Source organism: Tamandua tetradactyla, chromosome 6 (genome assembly GCF_023851605.1).
Source record: "Tamandua tetradactyla isolate mTamTet1 chromosome 6, mTamTet1.pri, whole genome shotgun sequence".
NCBI lineage: Eukaryota > Metazoa > Chordata > Mammalia > Pilosa > Myrmecophagidae > Tamandua > Tamandua tetradactyla.
Window position 1 is genome coordinate 89357232 of NC_135332.1, and position 22944 is coordinate 89380175.

The 22944-nt window shown below is 39.7% G+C and overlaps 1 protein-coding gene and 1 long non-coding RNA gene across 3 annotated transcripts in view; one reads left to right on the forward strand and one right to left on the reverse strand.

Annotated features, from left to right (window-relative positions):
* The first annotated feature begins 516 nt into the window (after positions 1-516).
* LOC143688601 (uncharacterized) lies at positions 517-17348 on the forward strand. 2 transcript variants are annotated; one of them, XM_077166731.1, is made up of 13 exons: positions 517-957; positions 3621-3752; positions 5430-5451; positions 6182-6282; positions 6548-6625; positions 6750-6819; positions 6995-7133; positions 11620-11680; positions 11902-11969; positions 12094-12191; positions 13908-13981; positions 15341-15707; positions 17009-17348. In XM_077166731.1, the coding sequence occupies exons 1-13, from the start codon at positions 880-882 to the stop codon at positions 17020-17022; spliced, it is 1302 nt and encodes a 433-aa protein (XP_077022846.1). In that variant the 5' UTR covers positions 517-879; the 3' UTR covers positions 17023-17348. The 2 variants fall into 2 exon arrangements, with proteins under 2 accessions (XP_077022846.1, XP_077022844.1); XM_077166729.1 differs by lacking the exon at positions 17009-17348 and having other exon boundaries at positions 15341-15767.
* Positions 13679-22944, reverse strand: part of LOC143688604 (uncharacterized) — a 130689-nt gene continuing 121423 nt past the window's right edge. Inside the window, exons 2-3 of the long non-coding RNA XR_013178167.1 lie at positions 14642-14735; positions 13679-13789 (exon numbers count right to left, since the gene is read on the reverse strand). This is a non-coding gene — a long non-coding RNA (uncharacterized LOC143688604). The remainder of the gene's footprint in view (positions 13790-14641; positions 14736-22944) is intronic.

The following is a 22944-nucleotide window of genomic DNA, read 5'->3' on the forward strand; positions in this document are numbered from 1 at the left end:
CTTTTCAAACTGGTACCACCAATTTATCCTCATAGCAAGCAGTTGCTTCCAGGCTTCTCAGTACTTGCTATTGTCAAACTTCCTCTTTAGTCAGTTGGGTGTGTGCAGAGACATCAATGATGGCTTTAATTTGGGACCCCTCAGTGGTACATGAGATGAAAGGCTTTCAATGAACAAAACATTTGCACTTTCTCAATTATTTTGGCCACTTTCTACTGGATTGTCGATCTTACTCTCATGTAATTGATGGGCTTCTTTAAATATCCTGTATAGGAGACTTGACTTGGACATGGACAGTTGGAGAAAAGGAAAAGAAATCAGAAGACCTGTAAAGGTTCCAGAGAGCAACTGTCATTGGGATGGCGAGTGGTGCAGGAGAAGTGGGGGAAGGGGCATTCTAAAAATGGGGTGCACACGGCAGGGTTCCACTGTGATGAGCCAGGGAAGAAGGCTGCTGATTGGGCGAGGGAGGAGTTAAAAGATGCAGGGTTGCTAAGGCAGCCACCAAACAGGAAAAGGCTGGGAGGAAGACAGAGCCTCTGTCTCCCTCTCCTACTGCTCCTGAGAGTCCTACCTTACCTGCTTCTGTGTCCTGACAATTTTGAACTCCTGTCCTGATTTTTAGCAACCCTCCCACACTCTCTGCATTATTTGACCCACCCAAAATTCATCCCACCTCATCCCAGATTCCCTCCTGTTCCTAACGCCCCTCCAGCATAACAGACTTGCCCCATCCCTACTTTCCTCCCCTTTCCCTATTCCCAGTCCTTCCCATCCCTGTCCTCACCCCTTCCCCTTCTTCACCCAAACCCACTCCTCATCAGGCCTCCCCTTTCCTCCTCCTCCTGGCCCTAAATTGCTCTCAGGGAGTCACCCAATATGGGGATTCCCTGGCTGCTTGTTTGGCTCGTCCTGCTCCGATCAGACTGCTCAATGTCTTGTAACACAAACACGAGTGTGAGTAAACATTTAACTTGCTGTACGTTTTTGCTTTAACTGGGTTGCCACACTGTGGCTTTAAATGATGAATTTGTCTTCAGGTTTTTAAGGTTGGCTAGGTATTCCTTGCAACATTGTGCACAGGTTTCTTGTTCTAGCCTTTAATGGACTCTGTCCACTGTTGTTACGTTGAGCTCTGGATCCTACCACCACTGCAGGTTCTACACATAGAAAAGTTGGAAACTATGGAAATCTGAAAAGTGTACATTTATAGCATCAAAAACTAAGGAATTCTAAAAAAAAACAAAGGAGTTCTTGTGTAATCATAGTCACAATGATAGACTTGTTTCTGGGAGCCTGAGCTAGATGAGACTTCAGGCCCTGGCACTACAGAAAGTTGACCCCGTGTGCATTTCATCTTTTCTCTAAGTAGGTTTACATAGTCCTGAAAGCTTCAAAGTCTTGGGAAGAGAGGTGCCTAATCACTGGTGTTACAGCTACTCTCTATTAAAAGATTCAAGTGTCTTATGAACTGATTTACTTATTGGCTTTTTGAACTTCTGAGTCTCCCCTTCCCTTCTCCTAATTCTAAAGTTGATTCTTCCTGGAGACTCCGCAATAGTCTCTGTGTGCAGTTACTTTTATAGGAGCTTTAGAATTCCATCAGAAATAGAAACAGTTGCTGCAGACTTCTCGGATATCTACAAAGAGGGGAGTCACTAGGACTGGCCTGACCAGGAGGCAGATGTGTCATTGTCCTTCTCTCTGTAAAAAGGGTCACATATTGACTTGCTTTTCCGAAAACAGAAACTGTTTTTAATTACTGCAGGATTGTCCAAACAGAGAGAAATATATAATCCCAGTTTTGAAATATTTCACTCTTATTAAAATCAAAATATTCCACCACCACGAACTCCCACTTCCCCAAGAAAACAGAAAAGCAAATAGGGAGACTGGAGAAATGCCCTTAGGGAGAGGCAGGTCACTTTGGATCTTTATGCTCCAATCTACCAGGAAGGGATCTAGAAGGTCCTATGGTCAGAGTCAGGTGGGCTTGGGCAGAATTGTCCCTAAATCTCCCCACCCAAAGATTTTATTTTGTTTCTGTGGAGTCAAACAAATCTCTGTCAAGAGATTTATTGATAATTTTTACAACTGGAAAATGTTCCTTATATATAGGTAGCACTTTATGTAGAGTGGATATGCTTTATTTCCCTGATTTATATTTGTGCATTTGGAAAACTGAATTGCTCCCGCATTTCCCACCTGCACTCTTGTTTATAATCATGTCCACCTCCATAAATCCTGATGGCCATTCTAAGGCCAGTTCTTCCTTCCCCACCTTGGGAAAGCATGGAATTCAGGATCACCCAAAAGGAATCTTTGCAGCATGGGAAGGTTTCCTTGGTACATTTTTTGGTATTTCCCAGGGGGCAATTGCTTTCATTATTATATTGCAGTGAACCCACTTGACCTACCTGTAAAAGTCATGGGCTTTGTAAGGGAACATACTGTGACTTGTCCATCATCTTGCCTTTCAGAGTATTTCCTCCCAGGGCTCCTACACTTATTTACATGTATCCTGAGAATCACTTATGCAGAATTTGTCCTTTTGAAATAATATTCTACTTGAATTTTCAAGTCAATGAATAATTCCATAGCAAGGTTGATCTACAGAAGTGAAATCAAGCATTTTATGTGTGGCTGTCCATAGAGGTAATATCCAGCATTGATGGCCTCTAATTGTTTAACACTGTGTGAGTATAAGAATTATGACACCACCTTGTGTACAAATGTGATGTTAACCGTGACCCTCAGTCTCACTGGCAGAGATGAAACAAAGATAAATGTCTTTCCTGTCTTCATATATCTCTGATTTCCTTCCCTTTTCCAAATTCTCTCATTAATTTTTCTTCTTGCCGCGCTCATGTTGCTATATACTTCAGGAAATAAAAAAATTGGTTTCTTTGCTTATGAAATGATTTGGTTTCTCTGCTTTGCTTCATGCTGTAGCATTTTCTTATTTCTCAGAGGCTGAGGCATCCCCAGAAACACAGTTTTCAGTGGCCCTGTCAGCTGTGTTCTAGGTAGTGGTTCATCACTGATACCAGTGATAGGGCAGTTTTCAGATGTCACAGGAGTGGCAAACATTACCCACTTTGCACATCCCACAGTGAGGACCACAGATGAAATTGTAAGGCAGTTCAGAGGTCTGGGTTTTTAAATCAGGAAAGGATTTAATTAGCATGAAACAGACCTGGTACATTGAATGAGTGTGAATTAAATTGTAAATGAGTTTTCTCATAAAATTCTTAAATGAGTTTTGAGAAATTAATAGGTAGCTGATGTTGCATGTATTAATAGTTTGTTCGTTGTAATGTTGTATTGCATTCCTTTTATGTGTTTTATGTAATCCATTAATCCATTATCTTGTGGAAAGCATGGAAAGTATGTGCACTACTTAAAGGTGCCAAATTCCTGACTTACAACAACAAAATCAGCCAAGTACAAACCATGAAGTGGCCAACTTTCCATCTTTGTGGAATCAGTGGAATCCATTGGAGATTTTCAGGGTCATGGTTATTTCTTAGATATCACTTAAAATTTCTATGAATGTTTCTTCATATCTCTTATATTGTACACTTTTAAGGTTCTCATTATTTCAAGTATTTCTATTTCAGCTAGTTGATATTCTACTGGACAATTTTCAATTTGCACCTGATTTTTATGGATTTCCATGGAAGTCTCCCAACATTTTGATCTGCTTGGGGATTATTTCTGCTGCCATTTTCTTATGGACAGATATTCTAGATGTGAGTATGCTAAATTAACTTGTAAGCATACTATGATTCATAACAAACCTAGACATTTAATAGTCATGTTCCTACTGTTTCATTTTAGATGACTAACACGAATACAAATAATGCTAAAGTTTGAAGCTAACCTAGTAATATAATTAGTTTACTTTTTTCAAGGTAAAGAACTCAGTGAACAAAACAAGTCTATAATCCTAAATGAAAACTTTAACTTAAAAATACTTTCCATTTAATGTGAAATTTTGTGTATTAAATGTGTATTTTCATTTACTGCTAGTGAAACTATGAATTCTCACAAACATCCTGGAAAGAAATTTCATGTTATGTAATGCAAAGCTTTAGCAATGTTTTATCCTTTTATTTTCATGACCCTCTAGAAATCTACAAATTACCATTCTACTTTGTTTTGATTTCATTCTTGATGAGTTCTTATAAACCTTGAGACAGATATTCATAAATGTATCCCTCTAGTCATATAAAACAATCTGGCTTTGATCCGTAGATGAAGTAATACTTATGAAGATTATATGTCACACACCAAAACATTTGTAACATCACATTATGATTTAACTGAATAAAACTTCAAGTCCAGCTTAACCTGAGACCAATACTAGGTATATTTAATTGATATTCATAGTTCACTGTTTGGTAGTGAAATGTTTTTTGAGTCCAGTCAAAGAAGAGTCTTCTTTCTACATGCTTTCTCATATCCCCCAATCTCTGCTTCACCTCTCCCTGAGGATTTCCTTTAGATAAAGAGTTTCATGACTACTCAGGCTGGATCTCTCTGGACATGTTTTTCAATAGCATTATAATGTTTTCATAGTACAATAGGATCCCATTATTACAATAATTTGGGGGGATGCCTTAGCAATAAATCACCATATGCAATACTAGAATGGGAGAAAATGTCCAAGGTGATAAAGAACTGTTACATTACCCAGTGTTTCAATAGGTTACTGCAAGGATTTTATCGAGCTACAATTAATCGATATCATTTGGGGATTATGAGTGTTTGGAAAGAACATTTAGCCCTCTTGAAAAAAATTTACCTGACATTTATTTTCCTGCTTGTGCATTTCGTCTAGTATTCCCAACTCCCATCCTGATTTGATGTTTTTTGTATTTGGGGAATGGGGTGGGGAGTAAATTATATGACCTAGATTATTGAATTACTCAATGCAGCCAATATCCAACATTGAATAAGTAATCTTAGATGAGATTTTCAGCCCAAACATTGGCCTTTAGATTTGTTTACCTATGGGTTTTTTAAATAATTATTGGTTCTGAAACCAATCTCATTTAAAGATTGACAAATAAGTGATTTGTGGTTAATTATACTTTAGCCTATTTGTTATAGAAATGTCTGCTATACCCATTATTAAAAACAAGTAGATTTGTGCATTTTTAAGAAATGAGTAGAGAGACGGTTGTTCCAAGATGAGGTATTTTCCCTCAGTGCTTTAACCAGAAACTAATTTTGAAGTATTATGTTCTATTTAATTAGAAATTTTTAAAATATATATTCTATTTTCTCCATTCTTAGGATTAATTATCTTAAACCAATCCAATATTACAATCTCTCTTGGTTTTAATTTTGACTATTAGGATTTAGAAGTTTTGTATTCATGAAATATTTTTACATTAAACTTGCTGTTGTTTACTTTCTTTCAGGTGGGGTATAGACTACATTCAGGTAAGATTTTAGCTTATGTTGTTTCTGGAATATTTTCTCAATACTGTTGCTTGATCTTCACTCTAATTCAGTTAGAAGATACCATAATTTCTGATGGCCGGTATCCTGATAACTCTGGAAAGTTTTAGGATTCCTCACTTGCTTGTCTGAATGAAGGAATCGGAATAGGTCCCCCCAACAGAGAAAACTGACTGAAAAGAGGTACAGATTCCAGGAGTCAGGAGAAGAAGAGGCATTCAATCTAGGGTAGAAAAGCTTAGGGAGCCATTGGTGGCACTAGTCTGAGGTTTGTGGTGGGAAGTGCCTGGCATAACCTGGGTCTAGAGACAAAGGAAAAGGAATGAGACAATGCTGGTATATCTAAAGAACTTAAGGCTTGGAGAAGGCTCTAAATATTGCTGGGTAAGGTAAGTGTCTATTTGACACTTACACCACAAGGTATGAAATTTAAGTGGAGTGAGCCATTAATTCCAGTGGATATAACCAGGATGCAAAAGGGGATAATGAATCCCATATATGCATTGTAGGTGGGGATTATTAAGTATTGATGTCAGTCGAGACCCAGGACCACAATTCATTGCATATTAAGTTCACATGAGAGAATTAAATGCCAGTCAGGAGAGTATGAATTTCTAGGACTTCTCCTAGGTGTTTTGCCCACATAGTAGCAGACCATGTGCTTTTATTACTAACACATTCTACCTCATTCATTTTTTTCTCATTTTCTTAGGGATATTTCTATATCTACAAGAGGAAATACCTGATGCTCAACAGTATATCATAAAGGAAAACAAAATACTGAAAGAAAAAATATGTGATTATAAAGTAAAGGTATACACAACTTCTATATTTTCTAAATTTCATCCTGAATTCTTTCCATGGGCCTTGTGATTCCATTATTATTGTATAATTTCTTTCACTTCAGTGCCTAATGTCACAGTTTATTTTCTATAAACAGTCTAAATCTGAAGCCGGCAACATATGCATAATACATTTTGTTCTTTAGATTTGACAAGGCTCACACACTTGGGGCTATGTTTTAATACCACCATATATTATATTTCAAACTCAAAATCCTTTATAACATTTCTTGTAGGTCAACAAACTGAAGCATGATATTGAATTACTCAACAAACTAAGTAGAACTGTCTCAGATGAAGTGAATACATTTAAGGTAAAAATGCCATCTTTCCTGAATCACACCTTAAAAAGTATGTCACTTAAAATTGTTACCACATTTTGGCTCTTGACATTTTTTGTGCATTGGGTGCAAGATTTCTTCCTTTTGCAATTTTTAGGCAAATCCTGCACTATCCACATTACATTGTGGCCTGCGAGGTGAGGCTCCCAGCAATTTTACCATTGAAGGTAGGTTGTTTATTGAGAAGACATTCCTATTTAGTGGAAATGCTTTGTCACTGGAAGGCAGAGAATGGCTTCCTACTTTCTGGATTTAAGCCCCTCTCTCTCTTCAGCCCTCAGATTTCCAAGTTTACAGTTCCATGTGCACACATGCAGTACCAAAATGTTCTGTACTTTTCAGAATGTATAAAAAAACTGGAAGTCGAATGTGACGCTTTGCAGTCTGAGATAGTTGCATTAGAAGAGGAAAGTGAAATGCTGACAATGAAAACAGAAAAGCTACAGGAAATGTATAACAAAAGAAAGATGAATCCCCAAGAGTAAGATGTCCCTGTGTTTACTGAATCAAATGTTAGTTGAATGAATGTGTGGACAAATGTACATCATTTTCATCACTTATGAGAAAAATTGCTGCCATATGTTTGCCACGTTTAGTCAATATAAAACAATTTTTCTTTCTTTCTGCTTTGCTTCCATAATCTGTACTTTTCTTTCCTTTTCATTGTTGTCAGATTTTTTTTGCTTGAAATTTACCTTTGGGGAAAGGGGTTCTGTACCACAAGTTTCTGCTGCCCAGTTGCTCCTGTCACTTTGATGATTTAAACTCTGTGCTCCACCATTAATTCCACCTTTATATTCTCTGTGTGCAATTTACCTATTAGGATTTCTCTTCCATTTTCTGTAATGACTCTCAAAATAACCTGAGTGACTGGTGTATTTCTTGTAGAATACAATCTTCAAAACCCTGTAAGAATCTTTAGCTCTCAATGGCGCCATGTGTTTCACACTTAGTAGATTTATAAGAAATACACACCACTGAGGCAAGGGGATTGAGAGTTACAAACATGCAAAAATATTTTGCAGAGTTTACCTGAGTAATTCATAAGGATGTAGAAATATACATCACATTTTTGGAATTAGGTAACCTTAAAAATATACAACTTCATAGTGCATTCTCAGTTCTCATACTACAAAGATAACTGATTTCTTTGAAATTGGGCTAACTCCATTTCTGCCTGTGTCTACTCCTATTCTTTATATCTTCTGTGTATATGACCACCTCTGAGCACAGCTAAGTATTTTCTCAGTGCTCAGGTTGCTGTTTGATTCTATGAAACACCAAACCAGGCCACACACTATTTCCCTCTTTCTCTGCTCACCAACCAACCAGTTTATTCTTTTTTCAAAATTTTCTGGTGTTCATGCTTAATGTGTGGCCTTGACAGACACAAATCTCTTGCAGCGTTTGCCTTTAGGAACTAACCTCTGCCACGAATAGTCATCCAGCTGCCTAAAGGACAACTGTTTTCCTTCATGGTGTGGATTCAGTGGCACCAGTATATTTTCAGTCCCCTGTGCGCAGCCTGCTCTATTCTCCCTTCTCAAGCCAAATCCTTAGCTCAGGGCCAATCATCTTTCCTGCCCTGCTCACCTAGCTACTTTCTTTGCCTCCAACTTCTTGCCCTTCTCACCCCTTCCAAACATCAATCCATCCACTCCTCATTAGCTTTCCAGTCTATACACCTAAGTGTATCTTTTCCATTCCCTTAACACTCCATGCCGCACACGGCCCCTCAGAAGGACAGGTAATAGCCATCTCCCACGTTCCTTGTTCTCTTTTAGTTCCAGGTTTCTGTCATGGGGATGAAATGTATAACATTGCTAGTCTCCTATGTGAAATTCGTCTTTTCTTCCCTCCTAGGAGTGTGAGGTGTTGATTCAAATGTCCCCTCCCACCTTCCATTTTAAGCCATGGATTTAGAAATATGACCAGAGGAAATAATCCAATCCTTTTGTTGAGAAGGCTTCAGCTGTATCTCTTCCTTAGAAACAATAGCTAGAACCAAACTTCAGAGATCCATGGAGCCACCAGAAGCTTTTGTGCTCCTTATGTCTGTTGTTATCTCCTCAGCAAAAATGTCCACTTATATTCTCAGCATACAGCAATCTCCTACCCACTCAGGTCCATCCTGGAGAGGGATGTTGCAGAAATAGGCACATAGACACAGAATGGGGGCTATTATTTGATATTTAAAGTAAGCCCTAGATATATGTGGTCCAATTTGGCCCCCAAATACAGGACCAATCTCCAAGACTTCCTACTCTGTCTTCAGAGTGGTCAAATCTGCTGGTAAAATCGATTGTGTTCTAAAATTCAGTACTTCAGCTTTTCAATTTTATAGCTACTAGATCTCTGATGAAATTCATAATCCTGACTTGTAATTTCTAAAACATAGAGACATAATTCACATTTGTGTGATGAGTTCATTTGGTTCCCTCTGAGTCAGTTTGTACTGTACTTTGGTTTCTATGACATGGCATTGCCTTGTTCTTTCCTTTGTCTGGTCATTTTTTTTTGATTACCAGAATTTGGGTAAAAAATAATTAGAAGTTGAAGCCTGGGATGGCATTATCTTGCTGAAGAAAAGACTAGAGTTTATTTCTGGTAGGACATAACAGAGAGAAGCTGTCCCAGAGCCTCTTAATCGAGTCTACAATTGAGATCATTGCCAAAGGCTCAATCCCTACAACAGCCAATGAATTTCCTGGTCACTGTGACTCCTGGTGTGTAGCTTTTCAAGTCACAAAACAGTTGAGGTTTTACTAGGTGACACCCTCGGTAGCACATCCTCTAAGCACGTGCTCATGGGAAATCGGCTGAACTTGCCTGTATCTTTGTAGTCTCTCCTGGAAACCATCAATGAACCTTGTAAAGAGTACCCTAAATTACAGGCTGACCTTATTCCTGGGTTTCCTTCCCCTCCTACATCGTGTCTTTTTGATGATTCTTTGCCTAGTGATTCTGGAGATGATTTCACTCCCATAGTTCATATTTTATGATTCTTGTTTTCAAGGGGAGATCAGACCCACTGTCCATGGCCTGAAGCAAATTCTCCCTGATCTTTATCAAGACACAAGGTTCCCGTTTTCCTTTTCCAAGCAGGAGGCTGGGGTTGCTCTGCCCTCCCTGGTACCTTATATGTATTAGCCTGTGAGCTGTCTTAGGACATAGGCTGTGCCTGGGCCCCTCTGTATGCTAATAACTGTACACTGCATCAACCACCTGGAAAGCCCCACAAAGAATATTTGTGGAATTATTGACTGGGTACCTAGAAATGGATGCATAAGCCTTCCTTTCTCTCTCAAGTGCTATTGTCCATGATTCCTGGAGGTCTTTATTTTGTCCTTAATCCAGAGAAAATCATATGTCAAGTTGAATATCTTTTAAATAAGAACCATGAAAAAATGAAGAAAAAAAAACAGCAAATAAACATTCTTAGACATTGCCCTTTGCTGCCTTCAGTGCCAATGAACACAGTCTTGTTAAAATAGATTGACACTCTGAACTCACATGTTTCTGAGCTAGTGTCTATTTCCAGGAGGTAACACTCTGCACAGCAGTTCAGACACCATTCAATTTAGTAGATCTTGCCAGTACTAAGATTTATTTTCTCTTCAGCCATGAACCTTGAGGTAGGAGGCAAGAATCCCATATCTGAGCTATAGACATTCCAGCAGTCAATTACACAGTTTTACAGCCACCATGTATTGAAAGGTCTCTCTTTGTCTCCCCATCTATGTCAGGGTCCCTGGCTTTGGACTGAGAAACAGGTCTTCCCGTGTAGAAATCAGAGGGGTCACTCTGAGTCAGCATCATGTGTTGGTTTCTCAGGAGGTAATCACACTTGGTTTTCTGCATTGGAATAAAGTAAGCATTCATCCAAGAGACTTGCCTCAGACAGGCACATAGTGTGTCTACATGTGCTGTATATACTAATGATTATGAGTAGAGAGCTTTGTGGGGAAGCTGTAAAATGTAGGCCATTAGCCAGGGGGCCCAAACCTGATTTCTCTTTATCTCTCAACAGAAGGATTGGATTCTTTCCTCTGGTTGTATTTCTAAATCCATGGCTTAAAACGGAAGGTGGGAGGTGACATTTGAATCAACACCTCACACTCCTGGGAGGGAAGAAAAGACGAATTTCACATAGGAGACTAGCAATGTTATACATTTCATCCCCATGACAGAAACCTGGAACTAAAAGAGAACAAGGAACGTGGGAGACGGCTATTACCTGTAGAGGAAAAGGCAAATTTGGCAGCAGAGAAGGCAGAGAAATACCAGTGAATTTAGCTACTGAACACCAGTGGCTCATGGCAATTCTGTTGTCTAGTTTTCGTTTTTAATATTTTTTCCATTGTTCAGGCCCAAGTTGCGCAGTAACAAAAATAAATGGCCAGGAAACATGTATATTGAGAATTCTCACAAGAAAACAATATTTATTAAGTTTACAAATAAAAAACTGCTTAGTTACCAAACATATCCTACCCCCCAATGCTGGCCCAATTGTCAAGAACTTGGTTCATGCAAACATTTCTGGGGGTTGTGTAAATTGTCATAATTCCTGGGGAAAAAAATATGGCTGTGGATGAATCACTACCCATTAATATGATTTCACCATTTCATAGGCCCAGCATTACATCCTTGTGAAATATGCTAGGGATATAATGAAAGGAAGAAAAAATATTTGATGGAAGATACTAATAGCAGAATTCTTAAGGGACAAAGTAAGAGCAGTTACAGATGTTTTTGACTATCACCTATGAATCCAGGCATTACATGTCATATAAATTAGGCAGAAATACCTTAGATCCTCCTGTTCTCTTATAAACACATGAAATATGTTTTTATATGTGGATAAAGCCTGTCAGGGTATGGTTGTTAGGATGATGGGAAGATGGGTAGTGTATTTACATTTGTATTCAGTATTGTACGTTACTGATGAAAACAATTATAATCCATAGGCAAAGAATGGAAGAAGTGGAACAAAGAATGCAGCAATCAGAGAGATCTTTCAGATACCAGGTAGCCTCACCTACCTGTCAATAGCAGAATTCCTAGGCACCTAATGCAGGTGATCACAGTGAGGCTCAGAATTTTTACACATGGGGTTTTTTTTATGTGTTTTCTTCTTCACATCAGTTTTCATGAGGTGAAGGTTCACAAAAACTGTGTAAGCATTTTCTTTCTCTCTTTCTGGTGCAAAATCTACCACCACTAAATGTGAATGTGTTTTACCACCATAGCTCAAAGCAAATGCTTTAGAAAGACAGCTGCTTGCAAAGACCAGGGAAACTCGCCACTTGAGACACAGGTACAGATTTTGATGTACATTTTTTATTTCAGGCTGATTCAAGCTTTTAAAGCTAAGCTCTTTGGTATTCAGGAAAGGACTCGGTTTTCTGTATCTCATTGTCCAATCTTTCTTTATATTCAAGAATATGGGAAGAAACCCAAAAGAAGAGTCTGCAAAAGGAATGCAGGATGCAGAAACCCATGCCAGGAAGACCTGACAAGCAGAACCCTCCCTGGAGAGGTAAGGAGCACTGTGCGAAGAGCAGCCCTTTAATTTCTGCAGCAAAATCCACGTAAAGTGTGGTATCACTGTGCTGCCTGGAAACCATCCCAAGCACTTACTAAGAAAACAGGTGTCTCACAGAATAACAAATACTGTCCAACCCCACAATGTGCCAGCCAGATGGCTCTTTGGGGCCATCTCCTGGCAATGAGGGACCTTGCTCTCCTCACTAATGTTGATGCACAACCTGATGAATACCAGCCCCAGTTTCAGTTCTTCAGCAAAAAGATGTGACTGTAAGGGTAATGAATCAGGAATCACCTCCCACCTTGAAGCACACAGTTTGAAGGATTTATTTCACTATTTTTGAGAAAAATAACCTGAATTACATTTTAGAATGTGGTCTATATACCCTTCTTAGAGATAAAATCTGTGTATATGTAATCTACCGCAAAATTACCTTAATATTGCAAACAAGTATTTACTATTGTTGGAGATTCCTTTTGCTTTATTTTAATTTTTTATTGTGATGTTTAGTATTCATTATAAATTCAATTCCTATGTAACCTAAATCCTGTAGTGCTATAAATGTAATCCTAAAACATTGCATTAATGCCCTGTGGATCATTCCTTCTCTTATTAGTATTATATTAATGTCTATAAGTACATTCTATTCATAAATATTTATATACTCCTGGTCAGAAACAGAAGTCAGATTATATATAATCTGAAAGAACTGATCAGTGTTATTTGTGCCCAGGATATTCTTCCTAATCAAAGCAATTGTTATTTTATTTTATGCTTCTTTATTAGAGCAGTTATGGGTTTATAGAATAAGCATGCATAAAATGAAGGATTCCCATATACCACCCTATTATTAGGACCTAGCATTGCTGATTGGATTGGAACCTTTTTGACAATTGATGACAGCACGTTTTTGTAATTGTACTATTAACTGTAGTCCACAGCTTAACTTAGGTTCACTTTATGGACTGTTCTTTCATGGATGATATTTAATTTTTATTCTGTTAATATATACTATGGAATATTTCCCCTTTAATCACATTTAGATACATAGTTAAGTGCCATTAATTATACTCATAGGTTGTGCTATCATCACCACCATCCATCACCAAAACATTACCATCATTCCCAATGGGAACCTTGTACATTTTAAGCCTTAAATTCCGTATCTTACTCCTATCCCATCCCCTGGTAAAAAACATTCTATGTCTGACTCAATGAGAGCAGCTGTCATAATTCATACAAATCTGTAATTAAATCATTAGCCATTTCCTTTATGTATTAAGAGGGCCCTGGTTTAGTGTAGAGTTCAAGATAAAGTTGAACCCTGACCTGTCATCAATAGTTGACTTATAAAAATACTTGTACCTGGGTGGGCAATGTTGGCAAAGTGGCAGAGTTCTTACCTGCCATGCCAGAGACCCAGGTTTATTTCCCAGTGCCTGCCCACGCAAAAAAATAAAAAAACAAAAATACCTGTACCTGCACACAGGGCTCTATGGTGTCCTCTTCTGGGGTACGGGACAGCCACCCTGGCTGGTCCTCAGGGGGACTCCGAGGCGCCTGTGGTACCCTGGCCTCTGGTAGGGGACCTGTGCATAAAGAGTCTACGTTCATGGAGGGAGGGTCTGGAGGGGCAGCTAATCTTCAGCACAGAATATGAAAGTCAGAATCAACCTCAGTCAGATCTCCCACCTTTATCTGACTCAGGAACTGCTGCAGCACGCCTGAGGAATGGCAACTTGGGAAGACCACTCCCTATGGAGGCAACGGAGGGTGGCAAGGTAAATGCCCTGGGATTTTCATTTGTATCGTAATACTCTTTCCACGCCTCACCTCTGCTTCTGATGCATATATATTGACCACCTCACTTTTCAAAAAGCAACAAGTATGGCTTTTGGATACACAGTTCTCATCCTTAAGGAGCCTGCAGAAGCTGTAATTCCTTAAACGTTGAGCAAGACCTGAAGGGCATTCACTGCTGGATTTCCCAGAAGAATATGAGAATCACACTTAACTCCACTACTGCAAATCTCATGGCACAACTGACTTCACATTTTCCTCTACCTGGGGAGGTACCTGGAATACTGATAGGAAGTTTTTGCTATAGTTGTTTTTTTACACCTCTCCAGTTTGGGGCTGGGTGTAATACATATCATTTAAAAATATGAAACTTTGACCCTCCGACTTTCTCTTGTGTGCTTCATGCAATGGTGAATGCTCCTAGTCAGGGTAGATTCATTGTAAATTTCATAATTCATCTTTTTCCCACCACTGTTTGGAAATGTGCTATTGCAGAATCCAAAAATATTATTTTACTAGGTAAAAGTATTTTGAATCATCAGAAATTACATATTAGTAACAGCAAAATTATACTAAACTGAGGTACTGAACACAACAGCCAGTCATTCCCTGTAGGGCTTATTCCCAGCCAAGGTTCTTACCTTAAATTACATTCACAGCAGTGTGTTCTCTTGTGACTTGTGCACGTGCTATAGCTGGTAAGTCTTCATATCATACCTCCTTGAAATTTTCCTCCTTGAAATAAAATAACATTTATTAAATTCTATTATTTGGTATTCCTAAATCAATTTGTATAGGATAAATGTAATCTGCATCTCATAGTGTTCTAAAATACATTAACACCTAGGAGTGAAGATAAACCCTAAGGCTGAGCATAATAGCTTCTATCAGAAAACACATTCCAAGTTTTCCTTCAGGCCTCTAGGAACACCATCTCTCCAAAGATCTCGAACCCCTGGGTAGCACTTTCAGAGAGCAGAAGACCCCTCCATCAGGGAGGGAAGCAGAGAATGCCAGGCAGGTCCTGCAGGCAGAGCTCTTAATGAGCCTGTTGCTGACTCTTAAAATGGTGTGGTTCACTGTCTGGAATATGCTGTCTTTATTCTTTGGACTTCCCTCTGTAAGCCCCCTGGGACAGCCCCACCATGCTTTTCCTCACTCTGCAAACAGGGGCACTGACATGTGACAGGAGTTCACCCTTTGCAAGCACTTAGCAGACATGGGACTGGGTGTGAGGGTGGAGTTTTCTAGTCTTCTGTAACAAGGCAGGCATTGACCCCTGCTTCCTTGGGTTTCAGCTTTGGTCTATCCTATTTCAACTTGATTCCTTTTGTCTGCAGGTCAATATGGCTACAAGAGGGCCCCTGCCTTTCCCAGGACCACTCTTCATGGACCACCCTGGGAGAGGCCCTCTGTCACCAATGCTAAGATATGGGCCACCTCCCCCACCCTGGAGGCCTCTCGGGCCTTGGCTGCCACCTCCACCTCCAGCTGGACATCCACCTCCACCTCCACCTGGAATACGACCTTGGCTTCCACCTCCACCTGGACCTCCACCTGGACCTCCACTTGGATTTCCACCTCCACCCACACCTGGACTTAGAACTGCAACTCTATCTGGACATCCACCTCCACCACAACCACAAACTCCACCGCCACCTCCAGCTCAACCACCATATCCACCTCCACCTCCACCTCCTCCATTTGGTATGATAGGAACTCACTTGTAAAGCATATCCATCTTTCCCTCATCCATTTCTGTAGAAAATGTTAAGAGCTGCCAGGATAGGGCTTTGCAATGCAAGGACAAACCTGGCTGAGGCCATGGTAGCCTTCCTCATTTTTGCATGGTGGACTACAGCATGCCCTCACACTGAGCAGGTGTCTATACTGGGCAACGGAACAGGCTGTTTATAGAAATACAGAAATATCAGCTGTTCAGATATATATTAAATATTGGCCCTGTGCCAGGCTTTGTCAGGGACAGCATGTAGCCCTGTTTCTGGGTAAGCCTGAGGGCCATACAGAGCTGCTGCATGGATGTTCTAGGGCAAAATAGTGGACAATGGAATTATCACCATCAAAACTCCTTTGTTTCTACCAAAACCTCAGTTGATAATTGAAATAAGGATCATTGTTTCCCCATGGAATTCATAAGGTTCTGAAACTCTATGAAACATAAGGCCCTGGAGGTTTGGGGAATTTTATATTGCTTTGACAGGACATCCCAATGAATCTAAAGGTAAAGATTAAATCTAGTTCAGAGGGGCAGATGCTTAGTGTGCAATGCAAGGGTCTTCCTGAGCTCCCACAGCTGAACTTCTCTTTCTTCGCCCCCAGCACCTTCTAGAGCCCAGCCTTGACCCTTGCTCTGCATCTCCTAAACATGCTATATAGTGCCCAGAGTCTTTACTGTGGTTCATTTTGTCTTAACCACTGGCATCTAGTTTCATAGGGCCACTCAGATCTTCCACTTTCTTATCCAAGAAATGGGAATAAGGTTGGCTTCATGAAGGCATCATGTTGATGAAGAGATAAAGTGCATAAGTATCTGACAAAGTCCTTGTTACATGTTGGGCCCTCACCTTTCTCACAGTTTAAGTGAAAGTGCACACCAAAGATCATCCATAGATGTTCATTAAATTACGGTAAGTGAAACTATGTTTAAAAACATCTCAGGCCCAAGGATTCGCCGCCCTGTTTGGAAAGATAAGGCAAAGCAATTTAAACTCAGCCTCTAGGAGAAAAATGATAAGTATGTGTGCACAGTTGGATTCTGAATTCTATATTTGAGACGAAATTCCTGTTTTCTTTCTTGCCGTATAGACAGAAAGATGTAGGCACACACAATTGAGACTAAATTCCTGTTTTCTTTCTTGCCATATAGACAGAAAGATGTAGGCACACACAAAAATAATGATCCATGACCCGAGAAATATTAAAAGAGACAAATGTATATATGAAATGCTAAGATCAGATTAAAGATAAAAAACCTTTTTGCCTTGCAGGTCAATCAGTCTGAGGTTGGGAAGAGTTCCTTCATTGGTGCTCAGCAGCTGGACTATTGGAATCTGTCCCTATTTTCATATCTTCTGCATCACAACATTTAATCCTCATCCTTTTCTCCTCTCTTTTGTCCCACATCTGTATAACCTGGTCAGAACACTGGACATGCCCTCCTTGGGAGCTGGCAACCCTGCCCCTAGGTGGGCACCCTCACCCAGCCCTGCACCCTAACCACAACAAACACCCAAGCAGACATCTTTCTGTCTCTGGGCCATCTCAGCCACCTTTGAGAGGATTGTCTCTCTCTCTTTCTCCCCATACAAGGTGTAAATAAACATTTTAATATCCTCTTGGTGTGTGTGGCATCATCAGTCTCAACCTCTGAAACAAACTCTGGGTGGAACCCAAACTTCCTGCCCTACAGGATAACCACACGCCACTTACAAAGGAGGTTATAACACCTGTTAAAATATTAGACACGATATATTTATATGAGTTTGTGTTGCCCATATTTCAATATAATTCCATATGCCCCTGTCCCTACAATGAAAAATATTTTCTTTTTACCCTGTCATAAAGAATGTTTGTGAAACAGACCACAACATAGAGGCTAAGTATGGGGATATGGTTGATAATTGTATTGAAAAAAGAGAGCATGGTTCTCTCCCAATTGGCTCATTCAAAGAACTTTGGAAGATTCTTACCTTTGAAACAAATATTGCTCAGTGCCATGTGGGAATGCAGATGACTATGGAATATCATAAATGTGGGCTGGAAAGACCACAGACCCTCCAACATCAAGCATTGTGGGGCAGCAGTGGTGCAACCCAGGCTATGTCCCAGGGGAAAAGATTCAGTGGCTGAACTTGTCATAGTTATTTTTACCCAACAAGTTGAAGGTGTGCAGTATTTTGCCATGCACAAAAGAAAAAAACTGGCATCTAATTCATTTGTAAGTGCTAGGGAAACTTTTCAAAGATTAAAAATAACATCTTAGACAACCTTCAGAGACAAAAATCAATAAAGAGTACAATGAAGTAAAGTTACGTGGGTTTTTCGGTTTCACCTTGGGTCATTGTGATTCAATGTCTAACTTAAAGGTTGCTCCAAAGGATAATGTATCAGAACTCAGTAGACCTGGACTCCTGTCTCTTCCCTTCTAGTTGTTAATAGTGTGACCTTGTATTACATTATTTATTAATTCAAAAACTTATGTGAAGAAACAAAAGGAGAGAAAAAAAAAGGGCAGGCCAGAGTGGCTCAGCAAGCAGAGTTCTCGCCTGCCATGCCAGAGACCAGGGTTCAATTTCTGGTGCCTGCCTATGTAAAAACAAACAAAATAAAACTTAGGTGTACTTCTCCACTATCTTACTAAAGTAGTTATGGGTTATAAAAATAAATGACAAAGAATCTTGTTCTCAAGAAGTTTATATCTAATAGGGCACATAAAGTATGTAAGTGAATAAAAAAAGAAAAAGATATAAAATAAGGACCATAAGAACCAGATAAAGTTAGATTTCATTGTTATTAACAAACTTGCGTTAAACATTAGACCTGTTCAGATATAGGTAAAGCTATTAGAAACTCTTTCATTTCTGATTTTGCTTTACATTTTTTATTCAAGTTTGAAAGTGGTAAACATTTCTTCAATACTTCCCAATAATAATATGTTTACATCAGTAGATGGCACCTTTTTTCTCTTGGTTTCAGAAATCTCAAAACCAATTCTCTATTTGCAAAAGCACATTTTTTTTTTCAAAAATAAAAGGATATGTTGGAAAATAGCAGCAATGGAGGAGGGGCCAAGATGGCAGATTAGTAAGGTGCACGCGTCTTAGTTCCTCCTCCAGAACAACTACTAAATAACCAGAAACAGTACAGAACAGCTCCTGGAGCCACGACAGAGACCGGACACACAGCGTACCCCAGTCTGGACTGGCTGGACCAGCTGCGAGACTCTGCAGTGGTGAATTCCCTGAGCGGCGCGCGCTTCCTCGGGCTGCGGCGGCTGGCGCCTGGTGCCCCTCCCTCACGGGTGGCTTCCCAGACGGCTGAGAGTCTCGGAGAGGTGAGTTCCCCAAGCCACAGCAGCTGGCAGCCGGCACCCCTCCCTCACGGGTGGCTTCCCGGACCAACTGAGAGTCTCGGAGAGGCGAGTTCCCCAAGCCACGGTGGCCGGCAGCCGGCACCCCTCCCTCACAGGCGGCTTCCCAGACTGGCCACGAGTCTCGGATCAGCAAGTTCCCCAAGCCGCAGTGGCTGGCAACTGGCGCCCCTCCCCCACAGGTGGCTTTCTGGTCTGGCTGCGAGGCTCGGATCAGCGAGTTCCCCAAGCCGCGGTGGCCGGTGACTGGCGCCCCTCCCCCACAGGCAGCTTCCCGGAGGGAAAGGAAAGAGTCTCTAACAGTAGCAGGGACTAAGTCCAACCAAACACCAATAGTGGCATTAATAAACAAATTCTGACTACTAAAAATAGGCACCCAGCTCAGGCGAAACTGATCAAGGCGGAAGTCGCCTATTGGGCTAACTGAAAAAGAGGAAAGGGGGCGAAACACAGCCTTCTTTGGCTGTTACTATGGAGGCTTGGTCGCCTCTGGACTCAGCGCTGGGATTACACAGGTTGCAACTGCCCCAAACGCAGAAACAGGCTGCTTTCAGGGCTCTCTACCACCTGAACCTTCCCCACAGGAGGGGTGAAATGCAACTAAGGTGGAATCCCTCTCTCAAGGAATTCAGATCCCAGGGCTTCGCAATTTGAAGCCCTTAAAACCAGCCTACAACCTTTCCTCTGTCTCCACCATGCACCCAGCAGGGAGAGCCTTCCAAAGTTAAAGGAGCCACAACATCTTTTGCTGGTGGGACCCGCAGACAGACAAGCACCACATACTGGACAGGATAAGAAAAAAAGAGCCCAGAGACTTCACAGCAAAGTCTTTCAACCTGCGTGGGTCTCACACTCAGGGAAATGTGATTAAATGTCCAGATGCCAGCAAAAAATAACAAATCACACCAGGAAAATTGAAGATATGGCCCAGTCAAAGGAACAAACCATAGTTCAAATGAGATACGGGAGCTGAGACAACTAATTCTGAATATACGAACAGAAATGGAAAACCTCTTCAAAAACCAAATCAATACATTGAGGGAGGACATCAAGAAGGCAAGGGAAGAACAAAAAGTAGAAATGGAAAATCTGAAAAAACAAATCACAGAACTTATGGGAATGAAAGATACAGTAGAAGAGATGAAAAAACAATGGAAACCTACAATAGTAGATTTCAAGAGACAGAGGTTAGAATTAGTGAACTGGAGGATGGAACATCTGAAATCCAAAAAGAAACAGAAACTATAGGGAAAAGAATGGGAAAATTTTAGCAGGGGCTCAGGGAATTGAATGATAATATAAAGTGCACAAATATACGTGTTGTGGGTGTCCCAGAAAGAGAAGAGAAGGGAAAAGGAGGAGAAAAACTAATAGAAGAAATTATCACTGAAAATTTTCCAACTCTTATGAAAGACATAAAATTACAGATCCAAGAAGTGCAGCACACCCCAAAGAGAATAGATCCAAATAGGCGTTCTCCAAGACACTTAATAGTTAGAATGTCAGAGGTCAAAGAGAAAGAGAGGATCTTGAAAACAGCAAGAGAAAAACAATCCATCACATACAAGGGAAACCCAATAAGACTATGTGTAGATTTCTCAGCAGAAACCATGGAGGCAAGAAGACAGTGGGATGATATATTTAAATTACTAAAAGAGAAAAATTGCCAACCAAGAATTCTACATCCAGCAAAATTGTCCTTCAAAAATGAGGGAGAAATTAAAACATTTTCAGACAAAAAGTCACTGAGAGAATTTGTGACCAAGAGGCCAGCTCTGCAAGAAATACTAAAGGGAGCACTAGAGTCAGATATGAAAGGACAGAAGAGAGAGGTGTGGAGAAGAGTGTAGAAAGAAGGAAAATTAGACATGATATACATAATACAAAAGGCAAATGGTAGAGGAAAGTATTACCCAAACAGTAATAACACTAAATGTTAATGGACTGAATTCCCCAATCAAAAGACATAGACTGGCAGAACAAATTAAAAAACAGGATCCTTCTATATGTTGTCTACAGGAAACACATCTTAGACCCAAAGATAAACATACGTTGAAAGTGAAAGGTTGGGAAAAGATATTTCATGCAAATAACAACCAGAAAAGAGCAGGAGTAGCTATACTAATATCCAACAAATTAGACTTCAAATGTAAAACAGTTAAAAGAGACAAAGAAGGACACTATACACTAATAAAAGGAACAATTAAACAAGAAGACATAACAATCATAAATATTTACACACCGAATCAGAATGCTCCAAAATACGTGAGGCATACACTGTAAATACTGAAAAGGGAAACAGACACATCTACCATAATAGTTGGAGACTTCAATTCCCCACTCTCATCAATGGACAGAACATCTAGACAGAGGATCAATAAAGAAACAGAGAATTTGAATATTACAATAAATGAGCTAGACTTAACAGACATTTATAGGACATTACACACCAAAACAGCAGGATACACCTTTTTCTCAAGTGCTCATGGGTCATTCTCAAAGATAGACCATATGCTGGGTCATAAAGCAAGTCTCAACAAATTTAGAAAGATTGAAATCATACACTACACTTTCTCAGATCATAAAGGAATGAAGTTGGAAATCAATAATAGGCAGAGTGCCAGAAAATTCACAAATACGTGGAGGCTCAACAACACACTCTTAAAAAACCAGTGGGTCAAGGAAGAAATTACAAGAGAAATTAGTAAATATCTAGAGGCGAATGAAAATGAAAACACAACATATCAAAACCTATGGGATGCAGCAAAGGCAGTGCTAAGAGGGAAATTTATTGCCCTAAATGCCTATATCAAAAAAGAAGAAAGGGCAAAAATTCAGGAATTAACTGTCCACTTGGAAGAACTGGAGAAAGAACAGCAAACTAACCCCAAAGCAAGCAAAAGGAAAGAAATAACAAAGATTAGAGCAGAAATAAATGAAATTGAGAACATGAAAACAATAGAGAAAATCAATAAGACCAGAAGTTGGTTCTATGAGAAAATCAACAAGATTGATGGGCCCTTAGCAATATTGACAAAAAGAAGAAGAGAGAGGACGCAAATAAATAAGATCAGAAATGGAAGGGGAGACATAACCACTGACCTCACAGAAATAAAGGAGGTAATAACAGGATACTATGAACAACTTTATGCTAATAAATACAACAAAGTAGATGAAATGGACACGTTCCTAGAAAGGCATGAACAACTAACTTTGACTCAAGAAGAAATAGATGACCTCAACAAACCAATCACAAGTAAAGAAATTGAATCAGTCATTAAAAAGCTTCCCAAAAAGAAAAGTCCAGGACCAGATGGATTCATATGTGAATTCTATCAAAGATTCCAGAAAGAATTAGTACCAACCCTGATCAAACTCTTCAAAAAAATTGAAGTGGAGGGAAAGCTACCTAATTCATTCTATGAAGCCAACATCACCCTCATACCAAAACCAGGCAAAGATATTACAAAAAAAGAAAACTAAAGACCAATCTCTCTAATGAATATAGATGCAAAAATCCTCAATAAAATTCTAGCAAATCGTATCCAACAACACATTAAAAGAATTATACATCATGACCAAGTAGGATTCATCCCAGGTATGCAAGGATGGTTCAACATAGGAAAATCAATTAATGTAATACACCATATCAACAAATCAAAGAAGAAAAATCACATGATCATCTCAATTGACGCAGAGAAGGCATTTGACAAGATTCAACATCCTTTCCTGTTGAAAACACTTCAAAGGATAGGAATACAAGGGAACTTCTTTAAAATCATAAAAGGAATATATGAAAAACCCACAGCTAAAATCATCCTCAATGGGGAAAAA

Excerpts from the sequence above, each read along its gene's own strand:
- LOC143688601 (XM_077166729.1), top strand. The coding sequence starts at position 880 with ATGGGGATTCCCTGGCTGCTTGTTTGGCTCGTCCTGCTCCGATCAGAC. Across the intron at positions 6,283-6,547 it reads TATGTGATTATAAAGTAAAG|GTCAACAAACTGAAGCATGA; the intron begins GTATACACAACT and ends CATTTCTTGTAG. Across the intron at positions 13,982-15,340 it reads AGGCAACGGAGGGTGGCAAG|GTCAATATGGCTACAAGAGG; the intron begins GTAAATGCCCTG and ends TTTTGTCTGCAG.